The 23,324-nt window shown below is 58.8% G+C and overlaps 1 protein-coding gene across 3 annotated transcripts; it reads left to right on the forward strand.

Annotated features, from left to right (window-relative positions):
* Positions 1-29: 29 nt before the first annotated feature.
* LOC100446166 (cytochrome P450 26B1) lies at positions 30-19,310 on the forward strand. Of its 3 annotated transcripts, none has more exons than XM_002811902.5 (6): positions 30-977; positions 4,387-4,611; positions 13,145-13,420; positions 13,648-13,803; positions 15,243-15,527; positions 15,931-19,310. In XM_002811902.5, the coding sequence occupies exons 1-6, from the start codon at positions 774-776 to the stop codon at positions 16,321-16,323; spliced, it is 1,539 nt and encodes a 512-aa protein (XP_002811948.1). In that variant the 5' UTR covers positions 30-773; the 3' UTR covers positions 16,324-19,310. The 3 variants fall into 3 exon arrangements, with proteins under 3 accessions (XP_002811948.1, XP_009235462.1, XP_009235459.1); XM_009237187.3 differs by lacking the exon at positions 30-977 and adding an exon at positions 2,922-3,782; XM_009237184.3 differs by lacking the exon at positions 30-977 and adding an exon at positions 4,065-4,263.
* Positions 19,311-23,324: the final 4,014 nt, after the last annotated feature.

The raw sequence follows: 23,324 nt of genomic DNA on the forward strand, positions 1-23,324 counted from the left end.
CGCGGCCCGCCGACTCCGCACCCGCGCTCGGGCCGCAGCGCCCGCCTCGCCGCCTCGCCCGCCGCGCCCGCCGCTCCTGCCTCGGGGGTGCCGCGCGGCTCTGGGGCTCGAGCGCGCCGCCCGGGGCAGCCCAGGGACGTTTGGGCTCCGGCCTCTCCACTCGCCTCAGCCAGGGAGCTTTCTCCCTCGCCCCCAAAGTTTCTGGGTTCGTTGGAATTTTTGGATTCAGGATTTTTTCTTCTTTTTTTTCTTTTTTTCACCTAGGAATTTTGGGGCCATACTGCAATACTTTTGACAAATCGACCGCACTTTCTCTCCGCTAGCTCTCTGCCCCCTTCTTTTTTTCCGAGCAGGGGAAGGGGCTTACGAGAGAGAGGCTCCCTCTGGACAAAGTTTTCCAAAGTTTTCCGAGTGTGATGGTAGCGGGGAGAGCAAACCCACCAGCTTGACTCACGGCTTCATCTCACCACCCCTTGAGCAGCCCCTAAGCCCGCTATAAAGGAACAAACAAACAAACAAACAAACAAAGTTGCACCCCAGTCGCCTCGTGTTTCCTCTCTTCTTTTAGGCAATTTTTTTCCTCCCTCTCTCCGCTCCCCTCGCAGCCTCCACTCCTCTTCCCTTGGCCCCTTCCTCCTCCTTCTCTGTTTCGGCTGGAGGTGCCAGGACCCCCGGCCTCAGCCTCCCCTCCCCCGCCGCTCCGGTCCCCTCCCGTCGGGCCCTCCCCTCCCCCGCCGCGGCCGGCACAGCCAATCCCCCGAGCGGCCGCCAACATGCTCTTTGAGGGCTTGGATCTGGTGTCGGCGCTGGCCACCCTCGCCGCGTGCCTGGTGTCCGTGACGCTGCTGCTGGCCGTGTCGCAGCAGCTGTGGCAGCTGCGCTGGGCCGCCACTCGCGACAAGAGCTGCAAGCTGCCCATCCCCAAGGGATCCATGGGCTTCCCGCTCATCGGAGAGACCGGCCACTGGCTGCTGCAGGTAAGGGCGCGCTCGCTCCGCTGCACTCCGGGGTCCGCTAGCTGCGAGAGCGGGGCGGACGGAGCGGCGGGCCGGCCAGGGGGCGCCGGGAGCCTGAAGGCACTGGTCCCCGCCCCGCCCCTTCCCTCTTCTCTGCCGCTGCAGCTCGGGCTTCCCCAGCCCACCCGCAGCGCGGTTCCGGGACCACTGGCGCCCGCTGCGCAGGTTCAGGGGGCTGGTAAGAGGGGTTCCCGGACCTGAGGGGGCTCCCAAGATGGACTTGCCTGGGTCGTGGCTGGCTTGGCAGGAGGGCGTGGAGCGCCCCGGGGGCGCCCAGCGCGGCGCGATCCCGGGAGGAGCGTCCGGTCCTGAGCCGCTTTCGCCTCCCCTCGGTGCTCGAAGCCCCAGTCGCCCTCGGCTTTCTGGGGTTGGCTGTGTCGCTGGGAGCCGAAAATTGAGTCGGGAGAGGAGGGAGCTGGTGGCAGCTTGAATTGCCGATTTAAAACTGTGTTCCTGCGGCGCCGTCGGCAGCGCCAGGTACAGTGGCCTTGGTCCGCGGTCCGCGCGAGTGTGTCTGTTTTGTGGTGGAAGAGGAAGAAGGTAACCCAAGTAAAAATGAGAAGCCAGGGCTCTAGGCTTTCGGGGAAAAGGGTCTATTTACTTATTGGGTGGGGACAGTTTGGCAGGAGAGGGAAACTTGGGAGAGGTGAGTGTGGGATCCATAGAGACAGAGTGCGTGTGTGCTTGTTAGATGCCGCACAACCCCACTCTGCTGGTGATAATGGGGGTGAGGCGCGTCAGGGACCAGACCCAGGTAGGTAATGGGGAGATTAACCTGGAGTTAACCTCATCAAGTGCTAGACAATCGCTTTTGCAATGTGATACACACCGGTTTTCTTCTTGGGGTTGGGGAGCGGAGCGCCTCTGCAGTAACTGCGGGAGGTGTATTTGTGTGTACGCGTGTTTGTTCTGTTAGGGGAAGCAGGGATGTCCTGAAACTGACAATCCCCGCACTAGAGAGGTGAAGCGAAAGGTGAGCGCTGCGACCTGTGGGTTTACAGGTGCGAAAGCTTGGCTTGAAATTAACAGACGCGTGCAATCCGCGCGCTCGCGCGCTCGCGCACACACACACTCACCCTGCCCCGGGACGAGTGACAGCGGAGCGGGGGCGGGGAGGGGGTTCGAAGTTCCTCTGCCCTGTGGTCTTTCCACGTCCCGGATTCGGCCCATCTCTTTTTGGGGTTGTTCGTGCAATGAGGTGAGGGTCCTTTCAACCAACGGAAGTATCACCCCCCCACCCCCCGCAAGGAAATCCCCAGAGCCTTTCCCTCGCCACCACACTTAAAGTGTCAACTGCAGCGGTGCTCTAGGCTTTGGGCCGCGAATTTAGGAAATAAAATAACTTGGGCAACGGCTCCCGCCTTTTAGAGCCAGTCTGCTGAATCCACGGTCTGTCACCACCCACCCCCACTTCGTTTCCTGACCTCTCTCTGGCACCCCCTCGGGTCCCCATGACCTTTTCTCCGAATCCCACAAGAGCCCCTGGGGGTCAGCGTCCAACCTGCACAGAAGTTAGGGAGGAGGAAACCTAAGCCTCCCCATCCCTCCAACCCGGGGCCCTAGATCTGGAGGTAGGGAGGGAAATAGGGGGTACGTGTACAGGAGCGCCTAAGGGGTTAATGAGAACCCTCTGAATCCCAGCGTTATTTTTTCAGAGTCATTTATCAGATTTTACGGGGGGACCTCCAAGGGCTCTCCGTTTCCACCGAGCGCCATCTAAACAGAGCCCAGGGCTAAAAATACAACATTTTTGTATAAATTGGACTCGCGGCCCGAGCGGCCGCCCCTATGAAAGTCCTCTTTGTGAAGACCGTGGAAACGGCGGACAAATAACTCTTTATTAATGCCACAAAAAACGCACTTTAATTATAGTTAGGCAGATCAGAGGCGGGGGGGTGGGGGCGAGGCGGCGGCGACCTCGGAAAATTCACAACCCAACTTTTGTGTTGAAAGAAAAGAAAAACAGAGCAAAAGAAGGAGAGGAAAGACGGAGAGTGAGACGGAGCGAGGGAGACGGGTATAGCAGACGGAGGGAGGGAAACCCTCGCCTCACCACCCCTTCTGTCGCACCCCACCTCCGCCTAGATTTTTCTTAAAAGGGTAGACGCCGTCTAGAAGGGCTGCACGACGAGGGGAATTATCCCGGTCTTCCAGCCTGGGAGGGGGACAGCGGCCCAGCCCCCCTCCTGGCTGCGCGGGCGCTCCCGGCTCGTTCCCCGTCGCGCGCCGGGCCGGAGGCGCATGTGGAAAAGTGATTAGGGCTCCAGGTTCTGCAGAGTCACTTTTCGGCTGTACCGGGGTGTGTGCATATTTAGCTGGAAGTAGTCTTCTGTGGAAAAAAGGAAAGTGAGGAGGGGGACCAACCCGGGATAGGGGGACTGAGTTGTCCCCTCGGGGGTGCAGGACCGGTTAGATCTGGAGCCCGAGTCGGTACGCTAGTGGGCTGGCAGGCTAGACAGGTGGCGCCCCTCCCCTTTTCGCCCGGTGCTGCCCCGGCAGGAGAAGGGTTAACGTGGGGTGGGGTAACTAGTGCCGACGTCAAAGGTGAGCGGGACGCCCCTGCCCCCGCCCCTCTGAGGTCTCCACGGTTTCCGGTACCCGCGCCGGGCCGGCTCCGCCAGCCGTTTCGAGAGCCCGGCCGGGCCCCGGCCCCGCCATCCTCGGCTTGCGCCGCCACCACCGGGGATCTGGTTACCTGCGCGGGTCGCCCTGCCCGGTCCCGCCCCGCCCCGCGCTCGGGTTCCAAACTCCAGGGCGGCAACCAAAGTCCGTCTCCGTTATTTCCAGGGCAAAATGCATTAGGAAAATCGCGGCTCTGGGCCCGTGACCCCGCCCTGCAGAGTTCTCCGAGGGCCGCCGGGTCCCTGTGCGGGCCACACCGGAGAGCGGAGGAAACGCCAACCCCCGTCTGTAGTTGCTGCCTCCGGGCACCGACCGCTTACCGCTATAAATAATCTTTGGCCTGCGGCCACCCCGCGGGGTCTCGCCAGCCCGTGGCCCGGAGCCTGGAAATATTTATTCCGAGAGGCTCCCGAGCGCGGGGTGGGGGGGTGGGGGTGGGGGCGGAGACTCCCGCTTCGGGTCCAGCTGTCCGGGATACCTCTTTCCTCTCGAAAGTCATTACTAAAAAACAGCCTCCTGGGGGTGCCCCTGGACCTCCGCCTCCTTGCATTATTTATTATCCTCTAGGCCCTACTTCCCAGTTCTTGTGCACGCTATGAAAAATAAAACCTGCGTGCTTGTCTGTGTGAGTGTGTTTGGTGGGGAGAGGGGGCAGGTGACTGCACCCCGGGTTGGGGTCCATCGCCCCTCCCTCGCGGGCCCTCTTCAGAAGTGCACCCTGAGAGAGACCCCGGTGTGGCTCCCGCAGGGTTCTGGCTTCCAGTCGTCGCGGAGGGAGAAGTATGGCAACGTGTTCAAGACGCATTTGTTAGGGCGGCCGCTGATACGCGTGACCGGCGCGGAGAACGTGCGCAAGATCCTCATGGGCGAGCACCACCTCGTGAGCACCGAGTGGCCTCGCAGCACCCGCATGTTGCTGGGCCCCAACACGGTGTCCAATTCCATTGGCGACATCCACCGCAACAAGCGCAAGGTAAGAACTCTGCCCCTTTTCTTCCGCGCACTCCCTCCCCCACCTCGGGGCAAGGAGTTCCTGGAGCCCGGGGAATGTCCCCTACCGAATCTGTGCCCCCCTTTGCACACCATGGTTGAAGACTCCGCAGTTCCCGGCCGACAAGGCCTCGAGTCCGGATCCAGGGCCCGCTCCGGCCTCCTCTTGGTCCCTTATCCTGCTGGCCGACTGCGCCATGGGCACCCCTAACGGTGGCTTGGAAGAGCTTGAGCGTGCGGGATCTGGGGTATCCAAAGCCTGTCCTTGCCTTGCTCCACAGAGCTGGAAAAAGAAGGGGGCGGGACAGTTGGCCGGCGTTCGCCTTTTCGCCACGTTTCCCAGGGAATTCCGAGGACTGGAGATCGATCATTCTAAAATCAAAGCTGTCCTTCCCACCACAGGCTGCTTGAAGGGAGGCGCGGTCAGGCGGCTGCGCGTGGAGGTTGGGGACAGCTTGTGGGCTGCGGTGGCGGGGCCTGGTCAGAGAGAGGTGCGGCGAGCCTTGGGCAGCGGAGCGCACGGGCCTGGGCCGTGGGGGAAGGGCGGGAGGGGGGAGAGCGGGCGGGGGGAGAGCATGCGAGGCACGAGCGGGGATCAAAGCGCACCCACCCCCCCGAAAGAGGAAGGGAAAGTGGGTGTTTATCCCTTGGATTTCCCGAGCGACTGGAGGAGGCGCGGAGGAGGCGCTCACGGGCAGGCCCCCGCCCCTCGCGGTTGCACTAGGCTCCCAGCGCGGGCGGCACGTGCTGTTTGAGCTGCAGTAACCCGAAAGCGGAGCCAGCGGGCGGGCCCTAAGCCGCCGGGAGAGAGGCTGCGCGACCGCCCCCACTCCATTTTTTTCCATTGGGTCAGAGGACTCACCCAGGTTTGAAACCTAAGGAAAAGGAGAGGCAGCCTCCCGTCCCGGAGCGGTGGCAGACCGGGGAGGTGGGGAGGCGGACTCCCTCCGTCAGGGGCCGCATATGCTGTGGTCTTGGCGAAGGTGGGGAGCGCTCTACTAGCCGACGCATCCTGTAGCACTTGACGTTCTCTGAACAGCCTGTGAAGGGTAATTCTTAACGGCAGACAAAAGAAGGAGCGGTCAAACCGAGGAGACTGGGTTGCATCCCTGCCCCCACCCCCGTTCCCTTATACAGCATGTATTTCAGGAACTGGAGAGTGGCTCCCAAAGTCCTCTCTTCCATCTGCCCCACTCCTAGCTGGAAGCAGTTACCACAGCCTGGGGGCGGCGGGAGAGGGGTTCTGGGGAGTGGCTGGGAGGGGCTGGAGGCTTCGGAATGAAGCCTCGGCTTTTCAAAGTTGTTGGGCAGTTATTTTTCCCTCAGCCTTTGCGACTCCACCAGACACCCATTCCAAAGAGCGAGGAGAGCGGAGACTCAGCTCCAAAAGAGATGGCCAGAGGGGTATTATTGTCCCCTTTCATGGAAGGGGCCACTGAGGCATAGAGCAGTTGAATGAGACTTGAACCAGGTTAGGAGACAAAGAAAATTTCGGGGAGAGCCTGCAACACCGGACTGCAGCGTCCATGGGAATAGTCTCCGGGCCCCGGAGGAGAGTCCTCTTCTGTCCCGCATGCCTGGGGCTGCTGGAAGCTGGGGTGGACAGTGAGTGCTAGGAGGAAGGAGGTGTGGCCAGGACCAGAGTGTGAGACCCTGGGGTGCAGAGGGCTTTGGGGTGAGGGCGTTGTCTTGGGGTTCCACCCATCCTGGGCCTGACTTGGCCTGGGGCCTCCAGGTGTTGGCTGGGAAGGGCTTGCCTGGAAAGCCCCAAGGTTTTTTGGCCTACGTTGTCCATTTAGAGGGGAGGGAGAAGGAAGGGAGGGTGCAGATGACCCGCCTCAGGAATGCGGGGTGAAGGGGGGGGCTGGGGTTGGGGTTGGGGCAGAAACTGAGAGCCTTGGCTGAGGCTCGATGGCTCCCTATTCATAACAGCCGGTCTTTTAGCTCCCTGGGGATGGGTGGGGAGTCACCAGAAGCTGGTTCATCCTGCCAGAGGCCTGAGAGCCAAATGCAGGGCCCCCTCTTTGTGTGTAGCAGTTTTATGCTTGCCACGTGGGGCATGTTGGTGGGGAGGGTCAAATGAGAAATGGGTAGTCAGCCAGATGAAAGGATCCTTCCCCCCAAATCTCCCTAACTGATGATTTCAGTTTACTGAACTCCATGAAAGTCCCGGGGCTAGGTAGGTAGAATCTAGCTGGAGGCTGGGAGAGCACTCAGGGCCACTGTTTCTAAATATCCATGTTGGTCCTGGAGAGAATGGCTCATCTGCTGAACCTAAGGCCTGGTGGACTCACTGTGGCCAAGGTGGGGGCTGCTGTGTGCCATGCACACCTCTTTATCCGGTCCATGCTGCAGTTAGAAGCCTGGCTGCAGTGTGGGCTGCTGGGCTAGGACTGGCATGGTTAGGAGGTACGTGCAGGAAGTGGGGCCCAGGTGTGCTGGGGCCTGGCTGGTGGGGAACTGGAGCGTCACTGTTTCCATTGGGGCTGGTGGCCCACCCCGCCTCTGGGAGGTCTGACCAGATGTGTTGGAGGGGGCTTGCCACTGCCATCACTGCACTCCAGGTGTTTGCCCTGGCTGCCCTGGTGGTCTTGGGCCAGCAGGGGTGGGGTTGCCAGGGAAAAAGTCCAGAAAGTCTTGCCCAGTCTAACAGAATCATCTCTGGAAGCCAGGCCTGTGTCCTTGCAGCCAGGGCCTCAGACTCCCTCCCTCCTCCTGGGTTACCCTTCCCCTGCCCAGGCCCTGGGGTGTATCTGATGGATGGGGGAGGGACCCCATCCCTCTTTGTGTGTAGAGAGACTGGAGTATTGCTGTAGAAGGGCAGATGGAGTCTGGTTAGGAAGGTGGGGGTGAGACAGTTGTCCAAAACATGGAGAAGGAGCTAGAGAATCGTTCTAGAAGCTTCTGGTGCCCAGCTCTACCCACCAGGATTGGGTCTCTCCTCTTTTCCTTTGGAGATAGGACTGGACCTCAATGCAACAAGAGGCCAGCAGCTTCAGGGCACCCCAGACAGTGGCCTGGAGATACCCTCAGGGAACCTGGAGAGTATTTCAAGGGAGGGACTTAGCCTTGGACTGGGGAGACCTCAGGAGTGGTAGTCTTGCCCCTTCTACCCAGACCCCTGCCTACAGGACCTTCTGGGCCTGAAGCCAAGGTTGGGGACTAGACTTTGGAGGTAGAGGTCAAGAAACCCTGCCTGTCCACCCACCATCCCTGACCTTTGGCCCCATCTTGGAAACCTTGTGCTCCTGGGGTCTGTGTTGAGATGGAGAAGCCAGGAGGTGCCTCAGCAGGAGGATGGTGCCAGGAGGACCCATGGTTGTGGGGTCCTGGGGAAGGCTAGCCCACACCTGGCTCTAGGAGGCCTTTGGACCAAGGCACAGTCTCTGGCTACACAGTCATGTCCACTAGGCTCAGCTCAGGGCAGAAGGTCCAACCTGCGTTGGATGGAAGGCCAGTGGCACAGCCAGGCAGCTCTGCTGCTGGGAGCTCTGCCCCAGCCCCTTGGCATAGGCACAATGCCTTTGTTCTGCCAATACAAGTCCTTCACCCAAAAGTTACTGTAGCACCAGCGGGTGGGCACAGGGGCTGCTGAGGGGGGCGGGTAGCAGGAGCGGATCTATCTGAAGGTCAGTGGGGGAGGGAGCCCACGGTCAGCTGCCAGGGTGCCTGGGAGTGGGCACCTCCCTCTGCATGCCCTTGTGCCAGGCAGCGGGAGGGTGGGTGGCCTGGATGCAGGGGCCAGCCCTTCCCTCTGTCCCTCCTTTCTGTGTCCTTCTCCCAAGGCAGGGAGGGGTCCAAGGCTGTGGTGTTGATGTGTTTGCTCACTCTCCCAGCCTTGGAAGATGAAGGTGGCCTTGGCAGGGAGTGGGAAGGCTCGGTGGGGTCTGCCCTGGCCCTGGGCCCCCCATGCTGGCTGCTGTATCTGTCCTGGGTTCCCTAAGCCTAAAAGGAAGCAGCTGCAGGACCCTGAGATATGCCGGGACCACACCAGAGTGGCGGGGACAGCTGGGCTCACCCTCAGAGTGGACTTCACAGTAGAGGACGATCCCCTTCAGGACCCTTTGATAAATTCAGAGCCCACCAGGGCTGGCAGATGGCAGCACTATGGAGTCTGGACTGGTAGGAGGCAGGGAGTTCAGGGCCTCTGGTGGATGTGGCCAGCCACGCTCTGGACTGTGACCTTGGGAGGGCCTCTCCCCATCCACAGCTTTCTAAGGCGGGTTCGTGGTGGCTGGAAGCAGTAGAGGTAAGAGTGGCCGGGCAAATCTCAGATACTGTGGCTTGGCAGGTGTCTGCCAAGTGCTGCCCGCCCCTCCCTGCCTTGCCCACCTTGTGCTGTAGGTATGTGTGGAAGAGTTAGGGCAGTGGGGAGCACGTGTCCAGGTGAGATGATCACAGCTGGAGTCAAATCGCGGGCAGGCGCTTTGCTCCAACTGCTGGAGCCTGTTGGGGGTCTGGGCCAGCCTCCTAGCAACCAGAGGGGCTGAGTGTACCCAGCCTCACACACCCGGATTGGACATTTCCAGTTCTGGGTGAAGCTGCCTGGCATTTCCACTGGGCCAGGGTGAAGCTGAGGCAGCCAGGCAGCTGGGAAGATGACGTCCTCTCTTACCCCCCTTGCTTGAATATAAAGTACACACCTTGGCGTCACCCCTGTGCGGACGGCTGCCTCAGCGGCTGCCTGCCCTCTGTTATTCTTTCCACTCTGCAGGCCGAGGCTCCAGTGGCTTGGCCGGGTGGCCTGCCCAGGCCCCCACCCCTCCTGGGCAGCCGCTTCCATTCCTCCCAGTCTGAGTCACTGGCTGGGCAGTGGGTCCCCACTCTGGTTCTACCCACTCCTACTGCCCATCCATTTGTCCATCTGTCCACACCTGCCAGCAGAGAAGGGAGAGGCTATCTGGCTGAGCAAGCGCAGCACGCAGTACCATGGGGGTTCACAGAGCAACTCCCCTCCCAGGGCACGGGGTGAGAGGCAGGAGGGGTGAGGAGGCCTGGTTGGGGAGAATGCGTTTGTAGAAACAATGATAGGGAATCTGAGCCTTCACGAGCCCCTGGCGGTGCCCCTAGACCCTTGTGGGATCAGCTCCCACTCTGGAGGGAGGGAGAGAACCAAGGGTGTAGACTCATGAGCCTATTGTGTCCTTGGGGGCTTGGCAGGGGAGTTGCCCAAGGCCATCCCTTAAGGCGAGTGCCCTCCTCCCTCCTCCCTGAGCCTCTGGGGCTGCAGCAGGTAAACCTAGACATGCGCTCCTGGGCTCCAGTGACAGTGCCCTTGCTCTCCCCTGGCACCAGCCCTAGTGGGGAGTCCATACCTGCCACTCCCTCTGCAGGGCTTGGCCTGGGCCTGGGCTGGCTCCCAGTGACCTTTGTCCAGCATTCTTGGCTGACTTTTGGGAATTCCAAGGGAAGCCCCAGAAGAAAACAAAGCAGCCGTGTCAGGGAAGTAGCTCCGGGCCGGGAACCCTTCCTCTCTTCACAAGGAGCCGCTCCCTGGCACCTTCCCAGTGTGCCCGAGTCCTGACCCCAGCAGGCGGTGGCCTCAGACCCAGCCCGCCCTGACGCCACCCTGGCTGCCCTCTGCCCCAGCCTGCATCTCTGCCTCCGCCCGTCCTTTGTGGTGGGTGGTGGTTTCAGAGCTGCCCCGGCTTCGGGAAGTGCCTGTGTTGTTACCCCACACACAGACCCAGGGATGAGGCTCTGGAGGCTTCCCAGGGCCTGGGAGGCCCCTATGTCTGTGGAGCAGCTAGGCAAGAGGCAGGGACACGGACCTGGTGACCTCTGAGCCCAGCCCCTTGGGGCCAGTGTGCCCTCCACCCACCTTTGCTGGCCTTCTCATTTGGGCGATTTCTCCACCTCACGGTGGGCTCTGAGGAGCGTCATGGACGGCCTGGCAGAAAGGCCCTCAGAATGGCTAGTCGGGCCTCTCATGAACCCAGCGGGGAAACAGCTCCAGGAGGGGCAGTGGCCTGCTGGCTGTCACTCAGCAAGTCAGACGCCGGCCAAGACAGTGTCCTGGTCCTGCCTTCACTTTCCTTTTAGAAGCCCCAGCCCCAGGGACCTGCAGGTTCAGGGTGGCAGTGGCTTTTCCGGCTCATCCTAGCTCCTGGCCTTGCCCATGGACCCCTTCCCCCCAGGGGTCAGGTGTGGACCCCTGCCCTTGGAGTCCTTCTTTCAGTCCCGGGTCCCCCGGGGCCCTTCTCTCTTCCTAGACTGTCCCTGCCTGCCCTGTAGGGCCCCCAAGGCCTGGGAAGGAGCAGTTCAACCAGCCATCGCTAGAGGGCGCAGGAAACGGAACCCACGGGGCAGGGCAGGGCAGGGCTTGTCTGTGGGTGAGGTGGGGGCCCTGCGTGCTCCCCCTTTGTAAACCCTGGGATGGCCCCTCCTGGGCCACTATAGCCCACGTGGGGTGTGTGAGTGGGGGCTGGAAGGCACTCCCCAGGGGATTCGAGCATTGCCAAGTTCCGGGCAGCGTTGAAGGGATAGCATCTGCTTAGGGGCAGGTGGGTGCTGGTATTTAGGTGCTCAGTGGATTGAAGGGAGGCCACCTGGTTCCACCTCACTGTTTTGCAGATGAGGAAACTGAGGCTTGGGGGAGCGGATAGCCACTTGGCCATGATCACACTGTAAGTTGCTGGATGATGCACAGTTACAACTCAGCCCCTTTCCTGTCACCCCACTGCATCATAGAGCCCACCGGCTTTGACTTTGGCTGGACCTGGTGGGCGTGGCTTCCAGGGCACCGGGTGAGAGGCAGGAGGACCAGGTCTGCCATGTGCTGGGGGCCCTGGCCAGCCCCTACCCTGCACTCTCCGTGATAGAACCCCTAGTTCGTCCTGGGCTGGCTGTTTCTGGGCCAGGTATGACCTTTCTGGCCCTCCCTGTCCCACCTCTGGCCTCCCTGTCCCGCCATGGAGGCCTGGTAGCCGCAGAGTGATTTTCCTGCCCCTGTCTTGTTTCTTGATGCACTTTTCCCTCCTGTGTGCTGCTCTCTGCCCACCCCGTGGCTCTCTGATGTCTGTAAGGGCCCTTCATTGGCCAGCGCTGGTCTCTAGGAGAAGTGCCCCTTCTCATTCCTCCAAGACCCTTCATTTGCCCAAGGGCTGAACCTAGAATCCTAAGGACATGAGGGTTGGGGGTTCAAGCAAACAAGCATTGCCTTTATCCATCACTCTCTGAAGGGAGGTAGTAGTTAGAGTCCCCTGGAAGTTCCCTCGGACCCCCAAAACTGGGCAAGGTGTGAATGACCCATCTGGGCTTGGGCTGACCCAGGCGACCTCCTATCATCCTTCTACCTCTCAGCTGTCGCTTTGTAGCAGGAGCAGCCCCAAACAGTATAGGCCTCTCTGCCCCTCGCCGGCCTCCTGCCCTCCCTCCTTCCCTCCACTGGGAATTTCGGAATGAAAGTGCTATTGTGAACGCCTGGCTGGGCCACTGAAGGGCCAGCACTGTTATTTCTGCAAACCAGCCCTCCCATTAGCCATGCAGGGCCCAGGCCAGGAAAATGTTACCTATGTTACCTTTCCTCCCCGAGCTGACGGCAGGGGAAATTCTCACATTTACAGTTTGTGCGGTGGTTGTGTTTGGGGGGGCAGTAGGGGAGGGCGGCGCGTGTGTGTGGTTTGCATGGGGTGGGATGGGGGGCTCCCTCTTCTGCACTGTCCCTCCCCTCCCAGCCTTTGCTTGGTGCTGGTAGCAGGGGTGCTCCCCCTTCTCATCTGAACTCTGGCGGGATGGAGGTTGCTGCTTATGAGCGAGACCTACAGGCTTTTGGTAAATAAACTAACGTGCTCCCCTCTCCTCCACACATGAAAACCTGTGCGGGGGAGTCCTGGGTGAGGAGGGTGGCAAGGGGGGCTGCGCAGCCAGCCGGAAGGACGGAAGACAAGGAGGTGGAAACAGGACTCACTGGCTGCTTACAGTGGCCCTGGAAGATGCAGGGAAGTCACAGGGCTTCTGTTTGTCTTTACGATCTTTGGGGGTGGAAAGCCATTGCCCCCATCTCCCCCTGCTTTTGGACCTGGCCACACTGAAGACCTTTTCATGGCACAGCTGTTAATAAACTTACTAGAATCTGCACCCAGTAGGTGTTTTCCAGCAAGTAATGACAATTTTGGTTCCCAGGAAGTCCTGCTTGAGGTCTAGTCTCAGGCTCTCTTGCTGTCCCCCGTGAAGTAGCTTTCCCTCGATGGCCTTCCCCTACTTCCCTGTACAGTCCAACGACTGTGCTCCACTTCTCCAAGGCACTTCTGTCCTGTGTCCTGGGATTCTGAAATGGACTTCTGCAATGGAAGGGCAGCCTCCCTGCTCTGGCCCTGCTCAGCCCCAACTTGTGCCCCTCACAAGCTACATCCCCCGAAGACTTGCTGGCAGCTGGCCTGCCCAGCTCCCAAGGCTTTGCTATTGTGTGCAAGCTGAAGTTCTCTCCAGTTACATTCATTGTTCAGGCAGAGTGAGGGGCTGGCCAGGGGACGGCTGTGCCAATCGGCTCACCCACTTGCCTCTCTGCCTTCCAGGTCTTCTCCAAGATCTTCAGCCATGAGGCCCTGGAGAGTTACCTGCCCAAGATCCAGCTGGTGATCCAGGACACACTGCGTGCCTGGAGCAGCCACCCCGAGGCCATCAACGTGTACCAGGAGGCGCAGAAACTGACCTTCCGCATGGCCATCCGGGTGCTGCTGGGCTTCAGCATCCCTGAGGAGGACCTTGGGCACCTCTTTGAGGTCTACCAGCAGTTTGTGGACAATGTCTTCTCCCTGCCTGTCGACCTGCCCTTCAGTGGCTACCGGCGGGTGAGCACCCAGGTCCTGGGAGGAGAGGAGCAGGGGCATCCATGAGCCCCCTCTCTGGGGGTGGGTGGCTGACCTGACCCCTGAGATGGGCACCTGGGCACAGGGCACATGGACAAAGGGGAGAGGTGTCAGCATGGGGTAGGAGGAGGCTGGAGTCGTCCCTGGTGGTCCCGAGGCTCGGATGGGAGCCTGCCCTTCCATATGAGTGACAGCCCTCACCTCTGCAGGGCATTCAGGCTCGGCAGATCCTGCAGAAGGGGCTGGAGAAGGCCATCCGGGAGAAGCTGCAGTGCACACAGGGCAAGGACTACTCGGACGCCCTGGACCTCCTCATTGAGAGCAGCAAGGAGCACGGGAAGGAGATGACCATGCAGGAGCTGAAGGTGGGGTGGGCGTGCACCCCTTGCTGGCAGCACCAGCACCCAGGCTCCATTCTGAGCTTTCCCTGGGTGGAAATGTGCCCGGCCCTTTCTCCCCGCTGTCGTCTGGCCCCACACATGCTTTCTGAGCAGTGGCTGGAGACCTTGAAACTGGAAGTGAAGTCTGTGTCCCCACCCCTGCTGTGCAGGATGCTGTGGGGCACCCTCCCTTCTCTCCCCATGGCCTGCAGGGAGCTCAGGCCTGGGAATGATCTCAGTTCATTTTCTAGTCCCAATATCCCTGGGAGGCCATCTAGGGAAAGGCAGGCCCACAAGGGGAAACCACTTGCTTCTCACCAGCCTCAGCCCTTGGGGAAGAGCAGGGGAGATTTGGATGTGAAGTATCCTTCCCCACCCCCAGCCTTTTCAGGTTGCTGGCACTTTGCCTGCCCTCCCACCCCGGGCCCCTGGGGATCCCGGCTGTGCTCCACGCAGGACCTGCTTGCCCTGCTTTAGGTGGATGTTTCACCCGAGGAGGGCTCACTCGCCCATCCCCACCTGGGCTCTGCAGGCCTGCTCCACTGCTGGGTGCCCATGGACACTCACTGTAGCCTCCCCTGCCCACTATCTTTGCCTCCCCATATTCTAGCTCCAACTTCTTTCCTGGGGAGCTAGGAAAACCTGGAGTGGCTTTCCCACTACAAGAAGCTTTGTGATTGATGGATGTTACCATAGCCAGTAATGGACCCAGGTCCCTTCATTGCCCTCTCTGGGCCCAGAGTCCACATTTGTAAAATGCAGGGTGTGCTATGAGATAGCCCGCTGGGGCCTTTCTGTGGGGAACCCATGGCCCTGGTGTCCTGCTTCCCAGAAAGCCCTGGCGGGGTCTTTAGGTCCTCTGGGGGTCACCTCCCCTCAGCCTCATCCCAGGTCTCCAGGGGAGTGGCCCCAGGCTCCCTGCCAGACCCCACTGGCTCCCCTGATCGCCCACTGAATGTCCTCCTCCTGCGATGGAGGAAGGGGCTGGCACTGGGAGTGGGAAGGCCCGGGTTTAGACTCACATCCCCCACACATACATACACACACCTGCTGCGCAGGGCCTGGCTCCTTGGGATTTGTTCTTTTTCTCCTGTGAGCCCACTGCATATCAGGCCTGTGGGGCTGGCCCAGGAACCCAGCAGTGAGTGAGAAGTGGCTCCACTCCAAGGGACTCTAGGCCAGTGCTTCTGCCCTCGGTCACAGCAGTTGTGTCTTCTGCCCAGCCAGGGACTGGCTGTGACCCCCGTGTCCATCGTGACACTAATGCCCTGGCAACATGAAGCTCAGAGGAAGCAGAATTCACTGCAGGAACCAGGCAGGGCCCAGCACAGATGACCTGGGCACACGGGCCAGTGACTGAATGGGGCGGCCCCTGCCTGGCTGAACCCACACCTCCAACAACGCCTCTCCTCTGTGCCCTGCAGGACGGGACCTTGGAGCTGATCTTTGCGGCCTATGCCACCACGGCCAGCGCCAGCACCTCACTCATCATGCAGCTGCTGAAGCACCCCACTGTGCTGGAGAAGCTGCGGGATGAGCTGCGGGCTCATGGCATCCTGCACAGTGGTGGCTGCCCCTGCGAGGGCACACTGCGCCTGGACATGCTCAGTGGGCTGCGCTACCTGGACTGCGTCATCAAGGAGGTCATGCGCCTGTTCACGCCCATTTCCGGCGGCTACCGCACTGTGCTGCAGACCTTTGAGCTCGATGTGAGGCTGGGCCTGTGGTGCCGGGGGTGATGGGGGAGCGGGGGCACCGGGATAGGGGCAGGTCGGGGGACCAGACTCCATTTCAGGGACTTCAGGCTTGATGGGGAAACAGTGCTTGCTTTTAGGGAGCTTTCAGTCTGATGGGAGAAGTGCGCCCCAAATGCATCAGATGAAGCCAAGTTGGGTGTCATATGTGAAGTCACATGTGCACATCTACAGAGAAGGGCTTGGACTAACATGCTGAGTGGGGCAGGCTGGCCAGGCCTTGGGGGCCACAGTGGGGTGTCTCTAGGAAGAGGCAGGTCTTGAACATCTGGGGCCGAGCAGGGAGGGGGCAGTCCTGGGCCCTCCATGGACTCCTCTGGCTCTCACCATCCGCTCCTCGGCCCCCATCTTGCTCCAGGGTTTCCAGATCCCCAAAGGCTGGAGTGTCATGTATAGCATCCGGGACACCCACGACACAGCGCCCGTGTTCAAAGACGTGAATGTGTTCGACCCCGATCGCTTCAGCCAGGCGCGGAGCGAGGACAAGGACGGCCGCTTCCATTACCTCCCGTTTGGCGGCGGTGTCCGGACCTGCCTGGGCAAGCACCTGGCCAAGCTGTTCCTGAAGGTGCTAGCAGTGGAGCTGGCCAGCACCAGCCGCTTTGAGCTGGCCACGCGGACCTTCCCCCGCATCACCTTGGTCCCCGTCCTGCACCCCGTGGATGGCCTCAGCGTCAAGTTCTTTGGCCTGGACTCCAACCAGAACAAGATCCTGCCGGAGACGGAGGCCATGCTGAGCGCCACGGTCTAACCCAAGGCCCACCCGCCTCAGCCCAGCCCAGGCAGCGGGGTGGCGGTGGTGGGAGGTAGAAACCTGTGTGTGGGAGGGGGCCGGAATGGGGAGGGCGAGTGGCCCCCATGCTTGCCCTCCCTTGCTCCCCATCCCTGGCAAACCCTACCCGAAGCCAGTGGGCCCCATTCCTAGGGCGGGGCTACCCTTCTGGCTCCAGCTTCCCTCCAGCCACTCCCCATTTCCCACCAGCTCAGCCCCTGGGAAGGGTGTGGCGGGGGCTCTGCATGCCCGTGACAGTGTTAGGTGTCAGCGCGTGCTACAGTGTTTTTGTGATGTTCTGAACTGCTCCCTTCCCTCCGTTCCTTTCGGACCCTTTTAGCTGGGGCTGGGGGACGGGAAGAGCGGTGCCCCCTTTGGCGCACTCTTCAGCGTCTCCTCCTGCGCCCCCACTGCGTCTGCCCAGGAAGAGCATCCTGGGTAGCAGAACAGGAGTCAACCTTGGTGGGGCGGGGGCTGCCTCCAACCTGGAGATTGCCCTTCCCTGTGCCTCCGTTCCCACCCTCACTCACCGGTTTGGACATTTGAAATTACCTATTGCTGCTACTTGTTCTGTCCTCTGACCTTGGGGCAAAGGAGCCCCAGGCCCTGTCTCCCCAGCATCCTCCCTGGTGGCCCTGGGCAGGTGCACTGACACCCCCACCTTCCCATCACCTGCTGAACCAGGCCATGTTACACACACCGGCCTGAGGCCCACGGTTCATGCGCTACCTGCCTCCATATTTATTCATTGATAGAGAATCTTGGGGATGCTGGGGTCTGGAGTGAACATCTCCTCCTCTTCATGCCCTAGCCTGTGTTCCAGCTGTCCTGGCAAGACTTCTGTGAGTGAAGAGGAAGGGGTCTCTGGTCAAACCCAGCCCCCGGGCCTAGGGTCGAAAGCCTTCCCTGGCTCCAGGCATTATTTGGGTTTAATCTCGGAGCCTCACTCCTGGACTGAAGTCCAGTGCCTCTGCCTTGTCCCTGGTGGAGATGGAATGTGGCCCATTGCCTCGTCCCTCTCCTGTCAAAAACCCTGATCAGGTAGATTTGGAGGCGGCCACGATTTCCTGCTTGGCCCCTGTTCACCCCAGTGCCCCTGACTCCAGGCGTGAGTATGGGGAAGGATACGGGTTCTTCTGACGGGGAGCCAGGGCCTCCGTCTTCCCTTCCTTAACTCTCCCCCTTTGCCCTCCGCCCTGAAAAAGGTGTCCTTGAAGTCCCTTCCACCTCTAAGCCACTGTCTGATTAGCCCAGCTCAGGGGTGGGGAAGAGGTGAAAGCGTGGGGGAGGTGAGCGCAGTGGCAGTTCTGCCTCGGAGCTGACTCCAGGGCCCTGTGTGGTCTCCGGACAGCTGCGGGAAGGCTGCCGCAGCTAGAGCTGAAGAGGCGGCTACGTGCGGTTTGTCGGGGATTGGGTTGAAAACTGGCCAGTCGGGATGACTGGGTGAAAGAGGAGTAGCTCCTGCCACTGGCGTTTTGAGTGTTGGCAATTTGGGATGCCTCCTGGGGAAGGTTTCGGGGCCTTTGGTGAGTCTCTAAGCAATTGTGTCTGTTTTCAGATTTTTCCTTGCTTTCTGTGTTTCTCTATTGGTTTTTGATGTTGTAAAAGCAATGAATCCCCTTTACAAGAAAATTGAAAACACAGAAGAATGAAGGACATGCCAGTCCCCGATTGCTGCTGTGAGCACCTCAGCGGCTCCCTCCGACCAGATCCCGTAGGCAGCCCCACAGACCGACCCTGACCCCACTCACAGCCACCCTGACGATAGACTATAGGAACGGGCCCACACCGCACAAACTGCTCTCCAATCCCTGAGTCTCAGATGTTTCATTTATTTCCTACTTTTCTACTACTAAAAAACAGTGTGGAACAGACATTATTGGCAAAATTGATCATCCCCAATCCTGAAAAACAGGCCAGAATGGGTAAAGACTTGTCAAAGCTTGCAACATAGCTACGTGGTGCACCCGAACCTGTATCCCCTCCCCGCAACACAAAACCAGTATCCGGAAGGTTCATTTGCCTTTAAACTGATCCAGCTGGCCCTGAACCAATTGTTTGTGACTGAGTATCTAGGAGAGCAGTAAGTGGAACTTCAGACAAGCCCACTGGGTCTGGTCCAGGTGAGGGGCAGGGGGCATGGGGCTGGGAGGTCTCAGGGGCCTTCCCTGGGGGTGGCCAGCCTGGTAGGGGGCAGAGAAGGAAAAGCTGAGGGGGGTCCCTGTGAGGGAGGAAAGAAGGATCATTTGCCCCGCTGGGTCTCAAAGGCAATGAGAAGAGAGCTGAAGAAAGCTCTGGCTGGCTGACAGGATCCCTGTGTTGTAATTGGTCCCTCCTTTCAGCTCTCTAGTGATATGCCCGTGTCGGTGCGTGTGCGTATGTGTTTCATACAGCTAGCGTTAGATGGGTGATGTTTCTTACTTATTCTTAACTATTGTAACTTGACCTTAAAAAGACAAAACCCCACAAAACTCTTCCTGCCACGGGCTTGCAGATTGAAGCACTTTCGATGTTGGGCGCTGGCGTTTGTGTTCTGGGCACCGCCCAGATGGCTATAATATTATTTTATACACAAACTTTTTTTTTCATAAATGTTATAATTTTGTGTCTGTCTTTATAAACTATTATAAGTACTATTTTTGTTATAATTCAAAATAGATATTTAGTATAAAGTTTTTGCTGTTAAATATTTGTTATTTAGTAAAATATGAATTTTGCTCTATTGTAAACATGGTTCAAAATATTAATATGTTTTTATCACAGTCGTTTTAATATTGAAAAAGCACTTGTGTGTTTTGTTTTGGTATGAAACTGGTACCGTGTGAGTGTTTTTGCTGTCGTGGTTTTAATCTGTATATAATATTCCATGTTGCATATTAAAAAAATGAATGTTGTGCATTTTGTGATTTTGGAAATACTCAATGTGGCTCTTTTATAGGCTTCTATAATAAACCGTGGGGACTCGCCCTCGTCTCCGTTGCCTCTCTGCTCTCTGCCTTCTCAGCCTTACTGAAAGAGTCCTCCCCGGCCACCTGTGTTCACATCAGCAACGCCCATCCACCTTGTCAGTTAGGAAGTTCTTCCCTAAAACCGTCCCATGAGGCCAGTTTGCCATTCCTTGCAGGCAGGCACAGAGGTCTGTGACAGAGTCCTGGGAGGAGGAGTTTCCCTGGGGAGGGAGAGAGAGAACCGGTCAGCCTATTGGGGGAGGGGCAGCTGGGAGGACCTCCGAGTGTGGCTGTGGCTGGCTGTGCGAGGTGTTTCGAGGCTGGACAGGGGGACCGAGAGCTCTGAGCCTGTCTTGTTAACTTGAGTGAGGACACTGATGTTCACAGTCACGTGGCAAATTAGGGAGCAGAATTCAGTTCTTCTGATGTCTGGGCTCGCATCCCATGCCAGGACTTCTCAAAGCCTGTTTCATGGGTGTTGTGGGATCAGATAGATTCCACGATCAAATGAGTTTGGGAAATGTGTTAAACACAGTCATCCTGGCTCCCCTTCTGCAGGCCTTGTCAGAACCTTGAGCCCCGGGATGTGTAGCCTCAGAGGCAGTAGAGTATGGGGTGATCACAGGCTGCAGCATTCTCCAGGCCTATTTGAGGACTGAAACCCTGTCCTCTTTTGCCGATGATCACATTTCATGGAAAGATCCACAGCCTGACTGTCACAGAGGCCTGAGGCGAGGACCCGTGATGGGCACGACTTTCAGTGCTGAGAAAACCCCAGGTAGTTCCCGGGATTGAGGGGCTGTGGGTGGGGAGCGAGGACAATGAGAGATAGAGCTTCGGCCCCTGGAGCTGCACACTGGGAACCAGGAAAGGCTGCAGCGTGACCAGGCTGGCCCCAGCCTCTGCCCCGCCCGGGTCCCATCCCCACAGCCTGAGGGGGAAGGCCCACCCCTGAGCTGACCTGAGAAGAACCTTTTTGCGGCTGCGGCGTTTCTTTTCCATACAGTCAGTCAGACCCAACCTCAGCTCAGAGCACCCTGGCCCAGGCACACCCTGGGGTGTAGGGCCTCGCTCTGCCTAGGTCTCTGAGCCTGACCACCAGAAGAGAAGGACCCGGCATCGGAGCAATGTCACCAGAGCAGAATGCTCAGCAACCCTAACCCCAGCTCACCTGCTCTGGCATCCGTTCTGCCTCACCTCTCCTCCGCACTGTGACGCTGCCCCAATCCTCCATTCTTCCCAGGGTGGGGAAAGGGGCAGGGGGACTTCCCTAAAGCCACAAAAAGCAGAAGGTAGTACTGGTGGCCTGCCCCAACCCGCACATGCCCACTCCAAGGGGCTCCCTCGGACAGAGGCCCCCAGGGTCCTGAGAAGCAGTGAAAAGCCCCAGCTTCCGCAGGGAGTCGCGCCAGGAAAGGCGGTTGTTTTCCAGAGAGTAAATTCCATCCCTCCTGGTGGAATGTCCCGTGTGGCAGCAGAGGCAATGAAAGCATGGTCCCTGGGCTGCCCTCGGCCTGACCACCCTGCTCAGGGTAGGCGGGCCCAGCTGGGCAGGCGGCTGGCCCTGTCATCACCCAGGCTGTCCTTGCCTCTCCCCCATGGGCCCAGTGGGTCAATGACGTCCCCGACACGGTCGCCTACCCGCGGGATCTCCCAGCCTGGAAGGAGAACACAGACCACTGTGGACAGGCAAACATGGACTCTGTTTGTCCAGGGATTGGGGCGCCAGTTTGGAAGGCACTCACAGACCGCACATTCTGCCACCTCCCTGCGCTTTTCCAAAACAGCCTGGTATTGGCTGGTCTGGGTTGCCCAGGGTGGCCGGGGCTGGAAGCCAGGAACAGAGCCGGGGAAAGCAGGGCTAGGGGGCCAGCGTGGGGGGTAACCAGGTGAGGACAGAGACACCACTTTGCTGGCTCTGCTTAGTTCTGACATGCCTTGGAGGGGGAGATGGAGAAGCAGGCAAGAGGAGAAGAGGGAGTGAGGGGCAGATGAAGAGAGAGGGAGGAGAGAGAGGGAAAGGAGGTACAAAAGCGAGGAGACGGGGAGAAGGAGGAAAGAGAGAATGCCCATGTCTGGCCTCCCAGGAGATTCTTATTCCAGCCCCTTCAGCTTTGGCCACCTCCCTGTGAAAAGAATCCCCTGTGCCCGCTCAGCCCTGGTGCTCTGAGACTCTGGCCTCCTCCAGTGGCTCCTCAATCCTGCACAGCAGGAGAGGGACAGGGGACCCCAGAAAGGTTTCCATGTGAGTGGAGTGCTGTAACACCCCCAGGCTGTTTGAAGCACAGCGAGGGCTCCTTGGCTACCAGTAGCCATGGGGCTGGGAGCTGGCCCAGCTGAGGGTACCAGGCTCCCTGGGAGGCAGGTGAGCCTGGGTAGTATCCATCTGCGTGGCTCTGGCCCCCTTCTTCCTGGCTGGTCTGCACCCACAGAAGTCCTGGCTTTGGCATGCCTTCCTTCCTGAAGTTTCCTCTTCTGGGACTCAGGCTTAGATTCCCTCTGAGCCAAATGTTATGTAGAACACATCGTGAGTGGCTCCCCTGGAGTGGTGGCCCTGGAGATGCGTGTGGAAGGCCTAACTCTGAACCCGGAGCAGCAGGGGTCAAATGGCAGCCCCCTACAAGGACTCCGCTTGGCCTGATTTGGGTCACATGCCCACCCCTGGCCAGGAGGATGGCTTTCTCTGATTGGTTGGGTCACATGCCCACCCCTGGCCAGGAGGATGGCTTTCTCTGATTGGTTGCATTGGAGTGGGGTCAGAGGGGTGGTGTAGGTTTGGCAACCCAAAGTAGAGAGGGGAAGGAAGTGTAGGAAGGGACAGGTGGATGTGAATGTTACTTCAGAGCACAGCTGAGGTGTGAGGGGAAGGAACTATCAAGCGGGGGAAGACCAGAGCTGCTGGATTGTGCCGGGGTGCCAGAAGGAGGGTGGGCCATGAGTGACATTTTAAGAGTGGAGACACTGTAAATGGAAGCCCTCACCGCTTCCCGTGAGATTGTTTGCACTCTTATGGTATCAATTCCTTCTCTTGCCATGCTCCCATGGGCTTTGTGTGACTGTGTGTGTGTGTGTGTGTGTGTGTGTACTGTTTAGTTTGAAGTAATTATAGATTAACAGGAGGTTGCAAAGATAGTACAAGAGAGGTCCTGTGTACTCTTCACCTCGTTGTGATTGTAGTGGAATCTCAAAACGGGAAATGGACATTGGTACAATGTGTAGTAATGCACCACACAACAATGTCGTTTCAGTCAACGATGAACCTCACAATCGATGGTGGTCCCATGTGATTATAATGGAGCTAAAATATTCCTATTACCTAGTGACATCATAGCATAACACACTACCTTTTCTATGTTTAGATACACAAATGCCTCTGTGTTCAGGGCTGGACAGGGTGACTGAGAGCACACAGGATTGTCCACACTATTCAGTACAGTAACACGCTGCACAGGCTTCTAGCCTAGGAGCAATAGGCCGTACCACACAGCCTAGGTGTGTGCCAGGCTCTACCATCGACATTTGTGTAATACATTCTATGATGATTTCATGACAAAATTGCCTAATGAGGCATTTCTCAGAATGTATCCCTGTTTTTAAGTGACATGTGACTGGATGGGTACAGTTCGCCGGATGGGTACAGTTTGTTGCCTTTTTATCACACCTGTAGATGTGTGGACCCACCACAGCAATGCAGGTACAGGACTGTTCCATCACCACAAAGATCTTCCTCCCTCCTGCTACCCCTGCCCCCACCCCTCCACTCTCCTCAGCTCCTGGACACCACTAATCTGTTCTCCATATCTAGAATTTTGTCATTTCAAGAAGGCTATATAAATGGAATCATACAGGATGTAATGTTTTGGGACTGGCTTTTCCCATATAACATCAAGACCAGCCTGGCCAACATGGTGAAACCTCATTTCTACTAAAAATACAAAAAATTAGCCGGCGTGGTGGTGGGCATCTGTAATCCCAGCCACTTGGGGGGCTGAGGCAGGGAATCGCTTGAACCCGGGAGGCAGAGATTGTAGT

This window comes from Pongo abelii, chromosome 12, assembly GCF_028885655.2.
Source record: "Pongo abelii isolate AG06213 chromosome 12, NHGRI_mPonAbe1-v2.0_pri, whole genome shotgun sequence".
In the NCBI taxonomy this organism is placed as follows: domain Eukaryota; kingdom Metazoa; phylum Chordata; class Mammalia; order Primates; family Hominidae; genus Pongo; species Pongo abelii.